The 14,709-nt window shown below is 43.7% G+C and overlaps 1 protein-coding gene across 1 annotated transcript in view; it reads right to left on the bottom strand.

Moving 5' to 3' along the window:
* Positions 1-6,064: 6,064 nt before the first annotated feature.
* ACBD3 (acyl-CoA binding domain containing 3) overlaps positions 6,065-14,709 on the bottom strand; it is a 41,187-nt gene continuing 32,542 nt past the window's right edge. Inside the window, exons 7-8 of the mRNA XM_045011021.1 lie at positions 11,371-11,655; positions 6,065-8,221 (exon numbers count right to left, since the gene is read on the bottom strand). Coding sequence (XP_044866956.1) covers positions 8,016-8,221; positions 11,371-11,655 — 491 coding nt within the window. The 3' untranslated portion in view covers positions 6,065-8,015. The remainder of the gene's footprint in view (positions 8,222-11,370; positions 11,656-14,709) is intronic.

Genomic DNA, 14,709 nt, shown 5'->3' with positions numbered 1-14,709 from the left:
GTTATCAGCTGAAGCTGTCTCTGCAGTATGACAGGAGCAGAGATAAGTACCAATCAGTTACAGCTGGGATTGGGAATGAGGGGAAGTCTTACTGCTTACCTGTAATTCTTTCCCAAGAATAGCAGTGTATTTCCATGCTGGTCATGTGGCCTTTAGAGAGCATCATTCAGGCTCACATGGGCTCCAGGCACTGACACTGGGGCTGAAGTTAATGGCAGCAGGGTTGTATGGCATGTCTGAGTCATGTGGACCTTAGAGAAATGGTTTGATCAGAGACAGGAATTCACAAATTTGAATGCTCAGTCCCTTGTGTCTGGCAAATTACTTAATCCCTCTCTGTTTCCCATCTGTAAAATGGAGATAATCATACCTGTAAGAAGGTAAAGGAGTAGCATTAAGTAGTTATGGGTAAAATGCCTTGAAGGTGTAAAGCAAGGGTTCTCAGCCTTCTATACTGGGGACCCCTTTCACATAGCAAGTCTCTGAGTGCAACCCCCTTGTACATTAAAAACACTTATTTAATATATTTAACACCATTATAAACGCTGGCGGCAAAGCGGGGCTTGGGGTGGAGCCTCACAGCTCGCGACCCCCCCCATGTAATAACCTCACAACCCCCTGAGGGGTCCCGACCCCCAGGCTGAGAACCCCTGGTGTAAAGCAATGTGTGTTATCAAGATTGGTCAGTCTGGTGACAGTATATGAAGAATTTTTTATAGCCCTGAGAACCTGCAAGCCAAACTCCTGATAAACAAAAGGGAGACTGACCTTGCTGACTTTCATGCGGAAAGGAAAAGGCAAAAGGTAAACAAACGAATGGTGACAGGCTGGCTTTTAAGGATTTGCTATTGAAGGAGTTTGGGGTGTAGTTGTAGCTGTATTGGGCCCAGGATATGAAGGGACAGGTAGGTGAGGTAATATCTTTTAGTGGACCCACTTCTGTTGGTGAGGGAGACAAGCTTCTGAGCCGCACAGAGCTCTTCATCAGACCTGAAGCTTAAAAGCTTGTCTCCCACACCAGCAGAAGTGGGTCCACTAAAAGATATTTCCTCACCCCCACCTTGTCTCTCTCAGAGGAACTGTAAGGAACAGAAGTACTGAAATCTGCCTGTTTCCAAGATAGGATTGTGTCAAGGGACAGTCTTCCCCTTTAACTTGCATCAAACATAATGTGTTGGGGTAAAAGGAATGAAACACTAGTGTGGCCAAATCATTCCGGGTGTAACTCCACAGACAGTGAGGATTATACCAGGCCCAGAAAGCTGTTTTAACTTCAGGGCCCAGTCCTGCAGCAGGCTTTTACCCTGGCAAAATACCCACGGAGCCACGGGTAGTACCATGAATTAAGTGGGTAGAACCTTTCTCCAAGTCTGTGGGCCAAGTCAGTGCTGTAGGTTACTCAGCAGGCGAAAGCGGCAAAGTAGTGTACTCAGTGGTGTGCCCAACACGAACGTGTTCCAGACAAAAGATGGAAGGTGCAAGATAAAATTGCTAATTCTTGCTCACTGTACACACAGGGCTAGATTCTTGTAAGAACCTGAAAGCCAGCCTCAGTGGCTAGCAGGGAATGGCCCTTTCCAAAAGGGAATCCCTGGGTGGCAGCACATTCATGCAGTTTTCAGGAGACAGTTCAGCATGTTAAGAGTAGAATATCTGTACTTCAGTGCCTTCGCCTTGAATAACATCAAATAAGTACAGGCGACTAGTATTAAAAAAAAAAAAAAAAAAAAAAATTGGTTGGTTTGTACAATGCTTTGAATGCAGCTGTGTATAAATGCAGATTTGGGGGGGGGGGAGAGTTGTTCCTTCAGTTTCACCCTATTATGGTTACATAGAATGGTCATTCCTCCCCCGGCTGTTTGGGGACATTATTTAAATCTTTATCGCTGGGATATTAATCTTTGAGCTTCTTGCCCCAAGGGAGAAGCCTTTTCGGTTTTGAATGTTGGAATCCAGTTTTAGGCTTTCTGCCAAAAAAGACTTTTGCACGTTTTATTTATGGCTTTAAGCTGGTCTATTTGTAATTTTCTAATCTGTATTTTTACCATAAACTACTCCTTGTATTTCTGGAGTTAGACTGTCCCTCCCCCAACAGCTTTCAGAGAGGATTTTGATAGGGACAGCTTGAGGCGGGGAGGTGATCTCTTTCAATGAGTTAATAGTATAGGGCACAATGAAAAAGCAGCTTGATTTGTCTCTGTCACAGGAAAGGCTATTCTGCTTTGAGATGCAATCTTTAGTTTTCTCTCACACACACTAAAACTAAAGTGTTACATTTTTAACCTCACCCTCCAACTCTGATTGGTTTTGAAAGGAGTGTTGCACAAACTTCATCTATATGAGGCACCTAGAGTGATAGGCACCCTAGAAATACCTTATGGACTGTTTGGACTTTGGTTAGTGTGGGGCCAGCCTACAGAGCAGCGAGACCCTCCGGCTCCTCCTGCCTCTTGAAGGATTGAGACTGGCGCTCTCAGGGTTTGAGCCTGTACCGGTGACCTCAGTTGTCACAGGATCAGGGTTATAGTGAAAATTATTTAGTGATTACATCTGCCTGCAGTTTCTGGCTCAGTTATGAATGCTAAATGACTCGTCAGCCCTTGTAAACACATTCTTGGTTAAAGGACATGGTATCAACACAGGTTCCCATCCGTGCTGGACCAAGCACATCCTGGGTGTAACTTGGCCCTCCTGCAGGGTTTAAAAATTGGCTTTACTGTGCAGAAACTGTCAGAATGCCTGACCCTGAGCCAGGGCAGGTAAGGGATGACAGGATAGTTCAACATCTTGGCCTATTCAGTCCTCTCAGAGCAGTGGTCGTTTCCAGTCCACTATCCTGGCTGTGCTGGTAGCCACTAACAACTTTCCCTTACAGGCTGGCTTATGCCCTGAAGCCATCGGCTTATGCCCTGAAGCCATCAGCCTTTACTGCTTCTGCAAAATGTTCTATCCTCTTTAATGTAGCTGTTCTAACTATGGAGGCACTAGTGGCAGCTCCACAGTTAAGGATGAGCCTATATAGATTCAAAATAATATTGGCCATTTAATTGATACAAGTTTGTCTACTAAGAATTTGAGACCAACTCATTATCCATGGGCCAGCCCATGGTTAACAACTACTGGGTAGAATCAACTTGAACTGTTCTTCAGCTCCCTTGGGGGAGGGACTGAAAGGTCACTTTCAGGGGGACCTCTGAGTCAGTCACTTCCGTTCAATTTTTAGCCACAATGTTTCACAGTGCATTGTAACCACCAATGTTTACTGCCTGCCTCTTGAATTAGCTGGACTTCTGTATAATTACAATGTTAAGCAAACATGAAGAGTCTTTCCACATACAGCCATAACCTCAGTAAAATTATCTGCCACAGGAGGTGGTCCATCTACTAGGTAGGTAGATAAAAAACACACATTAGTTCTATAGTGCTTCCCATCCAACGAGCTCAAAGCAAATAGCCAATCAAGCCGCCTAGGAGGTGACTATTGTTGATCCCATTTTACAGTTGGAGAAATGGAGCTAGTGTTACCAAGAGCTGCATCCACAGGTACCCTGCCAGCCAGTGGACCCCTCAGCCCTGGCCTAGGCTCCCTGTACACTGCATGGACAGAGTTATGAGAAAGTGATTCACAAGCCAGCCTGCTGACTGGGCAGCTGCCTAAGCTAGGCAGTAGGAAATGCTGAGATCATAGCTGTGACCCCTGTCCCAGATTTAGGTACCTAAGCCAGCTCAGCCCTTTCTCATGAAGAATGATGGTGCCAGAGGGTATTTCTCAAGCTCTCCTATTGAAGCTGCTCCACTTCAGCCCAATGACTAATTTATACAGAGGGATGGATTTTAGTCTAGTGATTAGCGTACACTCCCAGGAAACCTGTCTCCAGTCCCAGCAGCAATGTCTGTGTTATACATCTGGAACAGCTTCAACAGGAGACAGTGAGATTACCCAAGGACACCCAGGCAGGTGGGAGACCTGGGTTCAAGACCCTGCTCCAGAGCAGAGGAGGGAAGATCTGAATCTTGGTCTCCTAGGTCCTGGGTGAGCACAAGGGTTTTGCCCAGAAAGGGGAGAGTGGTGGGGCTCCTCCATCTCCCCCGGCTAGGTTTTGTGTAGGACCTAATTCACAAGGCATGCTCTTAAGTGGGCTCTGAGAACACCTACCAGGATCAGGTGCCATAGTATGTCCACCAGCAGAACCTTGGGGGTCTAGGGAATTTTGATGCCTACAGGGTTAGATGGTAGTTAAGGAAGAGTTTTGAGGCTCTAAATTTTGGAGGTGGATGCCCAAATCCATTTATGAAGCTGGTGACTAATACATGAAAGCTGCATTAAGGCTGGGCATAGCTAGGACTCCTGCATTATAACTACCAGACAGTGCTGCTTCCTACTGAACTGAGTTTTAATAGGATGATTGAGACACTGGTTCAGACTTGTCATCAATAAATGTGAAACACAAACTGGCTATAGTCAGTTTATTCATGGAAATGTTAAATCTGTAAGACAAGGTTAGGCTTCAGTGTGAAGTATGGGGCTGGAGCCACATACACTAGGGGTATATCCACATTTAAAAACACTACAGTAGTGCAGCTGCACTGGTTCAGTGTAGACACTATCTATGCCAGCAGAGGTAGTAGACTGACTGATGGAAGAATTCTTCCATCATTGATGTAGCACTGTCTTTACTGGGGGTTAGGTGGGTATAGCTTCATCTCTTGGGTGTGGATTTTTCACACCCCTGAGAGACACAGCTATCCCATGTAAATTGCTAGTGTAGGCCAGGCTTGAGCATGTATACAGAAGCAAGGTAAGCTAGAGGATCACACTGCATCATGGTGCATAATGCAAGAGGCAATTGAAAAGGAGTAGTTCCAAGCAGATATTTCTCTTTGGGTACCTGCTAGAGCAGTGATCAAGTTTGTACACAGCAGGAATCAATCCAATCAGCTAAGATACAGAGGAAGTTTTCTGCTTTACATTATGTAATTTTAATCCCCCCAAAGCTACATATATTTTTAGCCCTCAGTATGTTTGACATTGTTTCATAGGAAGTAAACACAAAAAACTAACCTCACCTCATTCACAGCAGTGTCTTGCACAAGTATCTCTTCAGGTAGCAGAATCTACAGAAAACCATTTTAATTTTGGTTCAATTACTTACAAAGTAGTATTAGCAGTTGCTGGAGAAATATATATTTTAGGACAAGTTTTTCAATACTAGAGCAGTCCTTCTAAATTCATATTCAGAGAGGTTTTAAGCTAATGTTGGGGTAGAAACATTAACTTCGATTGCTGAATCATGAGGGGCTGAGTCAGACTTGGGGTATTTTTTTTTTAAAGAGACAGAAGGTTTCAAAACCAAACTAGGATGTGTGCAGTGCTACTTCCTTAAGATAATATGGGCTATGGGGAAGAAAAGTTCCAGCAAGGCTTCAGTGCCAGAGCTCAGACACACTGGCAAAGAGCAGGTACAGTACCCCCAGAAGGTGCTGGAGCACGGAATCGGAGGGAAAAGTTTTAAGTGGAGAGACACTCTGGCTTGGTTTTATACCCTCCTCCCAAAGCAGTTTCTCTTCATCTTAACCGCACTCTGTGAGCCCTTCGTGCTCCCTTCCTTTGCCTAATCCACTCAACATTTTTAAAAAAATTATGGTACAAACATGCTACTTGACACCATCACATGTTTACTCTGTTAGATCCATGTCTCTAGCGACTTTACACACCTCAAGGCAGGAATGGTTGGTGCAGTGTCTAGCATAGTAGGACACCCTAGCCACGACTATGGTAATGAAAATACTCATTATGTGCAGACAAGCTCCACCCCAGAGGGACATTAACCTTCTCCAATGCACATCCTCAAGCAAACTGTCCACACAGCCTTGTGGTTTTTAATTGATAACTATTAGCAGGCACGGGGCAGGGTATAAGTATAGCAGAACTGAAGAGTAGGGGAGAAAAGGTTGCTGTATACTGTGAATCTTTATAGACAGGAAGGGCATTTAAAAAAAAACATTAGCATGTTCTACTTGAACAGCCATCTACAGTGGTAAAGTTAATAAAAAACCAACAAGGTTACAGATAAATGTATTTTAATTAAGATTAAATATATTATTCCAAGGTATTTTAAATCGCACTTGTACTGTACTAAACAGCCAGAGGCAATAAAAAAAGTTCGGAAACTGAAAAGTTCTGACATCCAACACGTGACAGTAAATGCTGCCATTTAAAGCGACATACACCGCTCCCAAGAACAATTATATTTTTTTTATTTTAGAGAAAAAAGTCCAACTTTTTTGTATGGACAAAATCTAAATCAAAAACTGGAAGAAATATTAGTGCCTGCCTTTATTTTTTACATTTTTAAATACAGGTTGTTTTTTTAAAAAGCAAGGTACTTCCTAACTCCATGGCCTATATACTGTATGTACACGAGCAGAACATTTTACAAGTGTTTTGGATGGAGCAGCACTAGCTAGCTATAAGCTGGTAGTGTGTTGCTGAACCAAATGCCAAGACAAGTTAAGCATTCTATAGCTTCTCTCTCCACAGTTGGTATGAGAAAAAAAAGTGACTCATGTACATACAAACCACATATTCAAAACAAAACCCCCCACAAACTCCACCATCCCTATTGGTTATGGAACTGTACAAGCTGCAACTAATCAATGGAAATCCTACTGCAATAAGTGATTTGAGAAAGATGCAACAGTAATCAAGTGTATTACCCATGCAGAATGCGCAGTTCACCTTTAGCATACCTGAACCCCCTCTCACCCCTTCAAAGCAAAGCTCCATAGAAAGTGCACTGTTACTGCAGATATGCACCAGTTAACCATCGGTATTTGTTTTCAGAGCACAAACTATGAAAATGCTTCAACAGTATCTATGAAATATGGCATGAGAGATTAAAGCTAAACTAGTTAAGGATCTGCAGGGACATTCTGCTTTTCCCTGAAAAACATAATTACAAACTAGAATTAAAGCATGGAGGGTTTGCACACAAGTACCCCCAGATTAAACTAAAATGGGTTGTTCCTGGCAGTGATTTCCATAATATTAGTGCAACATTAATCCCTACACTTCACCAAAATGATTCAGATAATTGTTTAAATGCACTATGTGCAGATTTAGGTTTACAAAAAACACAAAGCAAAGCTGAGAGTTGTGCAGAAAACTGATTTCACTTTGAAGTCTACCCGTACAGCAAATCAGCAAACAAGGTAAGAACTTATTCATCCCCTGGTTCAGTGCCAGAATCCCACCAGGGCTAGCAGTAGGTGGAGGGGGCACTCAGATTCTGCTTTGTGTCACTAGTTACATATATTTTCAATTGCTATCCAGGGTATATCTTCCAATTTTGAAGTCAGACAAGGGGCTCCATTTTTACAGTACTGTTGTATTGATCTAGACTATGCAGCCCCACTGAAAACAAATGCCATTCATCTTTTATTCACTACACTGTTTTAGGAGAGGGAATAAGTTACCTCTTGCATGACAACAGAAGAGAGACAACTTGTTTCAAATTTTAATGGTGTAAAAATCTGACATCTGAATACAGTTTAAGGGAGAGACTTGCTACATTGCAAATCGTATCTGATTCTGCCCATTAAGGATGAGACCCCCTCTAATAACAAATTATCATAATTTCCCAAAGCACATAGACCAGGCAACACCATACCAACAACTGTTCAGACACTACGTGCTTGCGTGTGTAAGTAACAGTTTGGAGGTTTTGTATATGCAGTTAGTGTGACTTTAGTCTAAGCACTGGGAGCCAGTGATTTCATTGGCTAACCTCCTGATGCCATTAAGGGCTGGGAGATCCTGTGCTAAGCCCAACATGATCTTCATTACAATTGTGCAGCAGAAAAATCCCAGCTTCTAATGTTAAAGTTCACACACAAACCGTATAGATACACCAGACAGGGTAAAATACAGACTCAAAAGATCCATTATGTTTGAAGAAAATTCCGAATAAAATGATGTCTTCTGCACAGCCCCAGCCTCCAACACTGCAACACCTTTATCTAGTATAATAAACTCTGTAGTAAACTGTTTTTGATCTCCATAATGAGTAGGAGTTGTCAAATTTAAGGAGGTAAACTCCTCTCCCTGGGTACTGGTGGCTGCCAGCGTACACTTCTTCGTGACAGTCTCGTCTGTATACAGGCACTATTTCATCTAGCTGAGGCTTGCTGGCATTCTTTTTGGCTTTCTCTTCACTGTTTTCTGTAGTGGAAAAATAAAGATCAGTCATTAAATATACTGGGGGATTTTATGCAAATAAAGAAAGAATAAAAAAAATTCTTGGCTTGTTTTTTGTTTTGCAAGTCAACAGGGACCAGGAAGACACAAATCAGAGTTATTTCAGTAACAAAATAAGAAGTATGTTTAACTATTTGGGAACTTTTTTTTTTAATTTATTTTTTAGGGGGAGGAGGGAGACTGAGGAAGTAAGCATTCATGAGGAAGATCAGAGGTAAGATTTCTAAAATGAAGCATGAAAATTAGTCTCTATCCATTTTACAAAAGTGAATGAGTGGTACTTTGTGGTGACATTACATTGCTAAGAAGGGGAAAACCAGCTTTTAGTTCAGTCTGATCATGGGTTTCTTCATCAATCATGCACTTTATGAATCCACTAATGTTAAATGATAAACAGAGCCAAGGCCTGATTTTCAAAGGTCCTGAGCCACCACAGCTTCCATGACAGTCAATGAGAACAACTGGTGCTCAGCATCTCAGAGTTGAATCATAAGCAATTTTACAGCTTCTTGTCAGAGGATCTCAAAGCCCAGCTATTTCAGACTACTCTCTTGAGAGCTGCTTTTGCTCAAGATCAGAGCTAATAGAACATAATGAAAAGACTCAGGAACTGTTGGCACAGTAAAATAAAGATTAGCTGAGCTAACTGTTGAACTCCTGACAACAGTTAGGGTGGCTGACCTCCTTTTATTCATGTGAGCTGAAGGACAGTGGGGTGGCCTAACCTAATGACTAGACCACAGCTGGCTGAATTAAGGTCATAGCCTGAGGCATTTCCAGATGTGGTTCACTCAGTTGTAAAGTATTCACAGGTCATTTTGTTCATTTGTCTATGCAGAGCAGTGGTGCACCTGCAAGAAAATCCCTGTGCACAATTTTTACAGGCAGGATACAGCACACCCAAAGGTGGCCTAGCAGTTCAGTGGCAGAGGACAGATGGCTGGGTCACAAGCTCCTGCAATGGCATGCCAGACTCCCCGGTGGCTGAAGGAAAGGACCTGGGTCCAAGCCTTTGGCCATCCGGGTCATTGCAACATCAGGCCTTGGAAGAGAGGATATTGAGGTTAATTTCCTTCCTGGAAAATATGTCAGCAGGGCAGGAATTGCATCCTTTAGGGGAGTATTAAAGATATATGGAGACTTTCACCACCATGTCTTGAGTTTTGGTCTAACATATAGAATAGTGGAAGTGGGTATTTCATTGCTTGAGTCATTTGATACTGGACAAAGCACTGGAGACTAGACAGTAAAGAATACTCATACATCAGAGACAGGAGAGTGAAAGACAACCTAGTAAGTCTTTTCCATCTCTGACTTTTAAGAGTGGTACTTCTCATTCTCCCTCACATCAGGCTACTTTAACTCACTTGCACCATCACCTGTTTTAATCATGCCATATCATCTACAGATGAAGTTTTCAAAGGGGCCTCTCTACCCAACCTCCATTGCTATGTGAACATGTACAAAAGGCTCCTTTTCTAGGTTTCAAATCGCTGCACATAAGGCCCACAATGCCAATAGGGAAAGGCAGGAAACCATCAGCTTTAGCAATGTCCAAAGATCAATTAGAAAGAATGCTTTCACCATACTGTGTAGTTACTTCTCAAACTGACACTTGGCATTGTGACCTTTTGTGTTTAAGATTTTTTTTTTTTTTTTAAGTTCCATGAAGGAGCGTTTCACTTAGCAGTGGCTTATCTTATTACCCTAGTTGGCATCAAGTGTTATCTGGGTTGGTATCTAGCAGAAGCAGGGATGTCCAGATTTGCCTACCATATAGTCAAATATTAGGAAATTCAACAGCCTAAAGTTCATGTCCTAAAACAAAGGTTTCCCTTAACCTTCAATGTGCAGATGCAGCCCCGCAGGTTCCAGCATCAGCCCAGCACTACAGGCTTTGCACTTGACAGCCCCTTCTATCAAGGAACTCTCAGTGCAGAAATAATTTTGCCTCTCAATACCCACATCCAGGACAGTATGTTTTACAGATTAGGAAGTCAAGAGAGTGGTTAAGTGACTTGCTCAAGGTGACAAAGTATCAGGATGAGAAACAAAATCCAGGCCTCTCCCCTTTGCCTTGATCACAAGACCAAGATCATCCTTCCACCCCAGCATGCAATGTTTGAGCACCTTGTTCAAGATGGAGCATACCAACTCCCACAGTCTACATGAGCACCACTACAGTGTTTAAGGAACTTTTTTTTTTTAAATCACTTCTCTTACAGCCCCCAGATTAGAGAAAAAAAATCAGCTTATCAATTGAGCATTTAATAGCAGCACCATTTGTTTCCCTTGGTGTGTCTTTCACACCAAAAGAGAAGAGGACAAGATAGTGAAATAGAATCATAAAAACTGGCAACAGGACCAAGGCATAAGCACAACAGAGACACACGCACAGAGCCATGGCTCCTGAAGCCAAACAATCACCAGAATTGAAGTTTTCACTTTCAAAAGTTGTATTTCAGACCTTGTGGTTGCAAAATAAAAGCTTGAAATGTAAGCCAAGTGTAACCACGGCAGTGGTGTCTGCAGACAGCCTGAAGAAATGGTTCTAAAGAGGTGTTAACCTCCTCATTTATTCCAATGGGGTGTTAACTTTCAAAGCCCTACTGCTCTGGGACGACGCCCTACACACTGAGCATTGTGTAGTACCCTTGCTGTCAGCCCACATTGCAGCTCTGTTGGGGTGTTGCTGGCAGGACCTCTTTGCTTGGGTGGGTAAGAACATTCCTCTCTCCTCTGGGAGTTTCCCCAGCCTGCTTAAGGAGCAGCGGTCAGGACAGGAGGGAGGCTCTATCTTGCCAGAAGAAGGAGTAATAGTGACTCCTCCCTGAGCCATATGGGTGGCCCCTGCCAAGGGGTTGTGGGGACCAACACATGTGGATGCAACTAGGGCCATGACTGCCTTAGCCTGGCCCCAGGCAGATGTGGTACTTGAAACAACTATTAACTAAGATTTGGAAGGGATAATTTCGTTTTTAGAGGGACACCAGGTTTGCAGAGTGCGCGCGTGCACACACACACACACACACACACACACACACACAAGACCCTTACATTAGAGTATGGCCAACAGACACCATTAAAAGCGTATATAAAATAAGCAAATATACCTTCATCTTCATCCTCATCCTCACTGGATTCGCTGACATGCACACTGACTGCAGTGTTAGGGGAGTCTGTCCATTCAAAATATACCCCAAAACCAATGTCATAATTGTCTGTAGCAAACTCCCAGAAGAGATACGACCCCTCTTCATGAGTTGGTACTCTGACTGTAACCACTTCTCCTCGGCCTACTGTGATCACAGAATCTGCATCCTGTCGGATCTTCTCTTTGAAGTCTTTTATCTGGGGTCGTGTCCACATGGATGGAGCTGCTATCACTGGAACAGATTCTAAAAAGGAAGGAAAAAGCATGGAAGGTGAATGACTTGCCTCTAAAAATACAGCTATTTTAATGTTATGTAATAACATGTCACTTCTGTAAGGGCAGGTCCATACTCACCACGCGGGTCGATGCGGTGAGTTCAACTTCTCGGAGTTCGAACTATCACGTCTGATCTAGACGTGATAGTTCTAACACCGGAAGCGCCGCGGTCAACTCCGGTACTCCACCACTGCAAACGGCAATGGTGGAGTCGATGGGGGAGCCGCGGAGTTCGACCCTGCCGCGTCTGGACGGGTGAGTAGTTCGAATTAGGGTACTTCGAATTCAGCTACGCTATTCCCGTAGCTGAATTTGCGTACCCTAATTCGAACCCCCTTTTTAGTGTGGACCAGGCCTAAGACATGGCACCATGCAGCCTCTGCAGGACAAGTCTCCAGAGGTTGCTTCCTAAATTGAGCTTTCATGCTACTACAGGACAATGCCCTTTTAACAGAGGTCTAGCAAACTCACATGCAATACATCATGAAGCCTGCATTGTAACACTGTACATATTACAAATCTGCCCCTTAGAACTAAGTCTGGCTGAGCGTTTCATTCAATTTGCAGCTGCCTGCACATCTAAGCTGACTGACAATACTATCTATCTTTATTCAGGCAAAATTTCATTCAAAGACATCACTTCAGTGCAGAGCAATACGGGTTACTATTTCAGTCAAAGGCACTGCTTCTATGACAGCTACACACGGTTACATAAACCCTTTAAACAAATCCTTGAAATGTAACTCCTAAACATGCAAGCTGTTTTATTTGATATGTGTTCAGTAGACCTGCTCCACTTTTTTCACATAGGACCCAAACCCCACCCCCCAGTTTCTTGCTAGGGCCTGCCCAAATCTTGCAAGGATTTTGGATGAAGGTGGGCAAGTGCCACTGATAAGGCCAGGAATAGTGATAGACAGAACTGGGGTGTGGGGGAGGGAAGCTGGTAGTGAGTTGATTTTCCTCCTCCAGCTCCACAGACTCTTACAACAGGGCTGTCCCTGCGAGCCCAGGGAACAGTGAGGAGCTGCAGTCTGTTTGGCTGGAAGGAGGATGGATCTGGATCATGGAGAGAGCAGCAGCGGCAGGCGGAAAGGAGAGAACAAAAGTTACTCCTTTAGAGTCACTCCCTTTAGACACTTGGTCCTAGTGTCCATGAAAATATGCCCCCTGGCACATTCAACCAACAGGCCCCTACCCCCTTAAGACCCACTTGTGCAATCTATCCTATACAGAAAGAAGCTCTGCAACAGAACTTCTACCTTACATTCCTTCCCTCTATGGTCTTGTGTGTCAGTTATCTTCAGCCGAAGAGGACTGGATGGGGCTCTTTGGAACCCATCCAGCCTTCTCCTAGTTTAGGTACTGGAGTTGCTGCATATTCATCTTTTTTCATAAGAACTGAGCACACTGCCTTTATACCCAATCCCTACTGCTCTGGGAAAGGGAGAGAGTGGGCCCAAGAACCAAATCTAGCTCTGACATGGTAGTACGGAGTGCTAACTACAGAGCCACAACCACAATACGAGAGAGAAAGAGAGAGAAAGCAACAGATCAGTTACTTACCTTATAGAACTGGGAGTTCTTTGAGCTGTGTGGTCCCTATCTGTATTCCATTGTAGGGGCGCATGCACTCTATGCATCCCGAGTTGGAGGATTCTTGTAAGCAGTGTCCGTTGGTCCATGCATGTGCCCTTCCTCTCCTTGTGCCTCAGACCAAGATATAATGGGCAGAGCAGACCAACTGCCTCTCCAGTCCCTTCTCTACTATGAATCCAGGAATGCTACGAAGCAGAGGGGAATGTGAAATACAGATAGGGACCAACTTTCTCAAAGAACCTCCAGTTACTATAAGGTAAGTAATTTTTCTTCCAGTGCTGGCCCCTACGTGCATTCTGCTGTGGTTGACTGTCAGGCAGTACTCAAGTAGGAGGAGGGTGTGAGAATGCAGACAGCAGACTTTCCCAAAGGATGCATCAATGGAGGTGTCCTGTACCAGAGCATAATGTCTCATGAATGTGTGGCTGGAACTACATGTGGCTGCCTTGCAAACATCCAGTATAGGTACTTCCTGAACCACTGCCACTGATGTAGCTTGTGCTCTTGTAGAATGAGCCCTTACCTCAGGAGGAAGAGAAAGAAGAAGTGACAGCTGGTAGCAGAGTAGGATACAGCCTGAGATTCATTTAGAAATCCGCTGGGAAGACACAGCGTGGCCTCAAAGTCATTCTGCTATAGCAAGAAAATCTTAGATTTTCTAGTTGGTTTTGTCCTTTGTAGGTAAAAAGCCAAGGCCTGTTGAATGTCAGCAGAATGCTGTCTTTTCCTCAGATGTATGTGGTTATGGAAAACCACAGCTGATTTACTGGCTAATGGGGAACTCCGAAAGCACCTTGACAGTGAACTTCGGATGTAGTCATGATAGGACTTTGTCCTTATTGCATATAGAGTATGGCGGATCTACCATTAGGGCTCTGAGTTCCCCCACCCTTCTGGCTGAGGTGATGGCCAAAAAGAACATAATTTTTATTGATAGGTGATAGATGGAACATGTTCCTAGTGGTCTGAAGGGTGTTTCTAGTGGTTTCAGAGTGCCGAAAACAAGGTTCAAGTCCCAGTGAAGGGTAGGCTTCCTTACTGGTGGAAAGGTTCTGATTGGGCCTTTCAAGAATCTGTTAGTCAATGGGTGAGTGAAAACTGAGTAACCATTGAGGGTGGATGGCATGCACTTAATGCTGCCAGGTAGACTCTTATAGGACTGAGCAAGAGCCCAGTTTTGAGTGAGATGATAGCTCAAAATAAGGGGAATATCTGCTGACTCAGATATGTGTTTCATTTGTATCCATATGGGAAAACACTTCCCCTTGGCTGAACAGCATTTCTTAGTGTACTTTTTTCTGCTGCTAAGGATGGTTTGCATGGCTTCAGAGCAAGAACATTCTAGGTTGATGCCCATCCAAAAACCAAGCCATCAGATAGGTTGGGATGCTTGATCTTGCTCTTCTCCTGGGTCAAGAGATGC

This window comes from Mauremys mutica, chromosome 3, assembly GCF_020497125.1.
Source record: "Mauremys mutica isolate MM-2020 ecotype Southern chromosome 3, ASM2049712v1, whole genome shotgun sequence".
Classification (NCBI taxonomy): domain Eukaryota; kingdom Metazoa; phylum Chordata; order Testudines; family Geoemydidae; genus Mauremys; species Mauremys mutica.
This window is presented reverse-complemented; position numbering and strand designations above follow the sequence as displayed.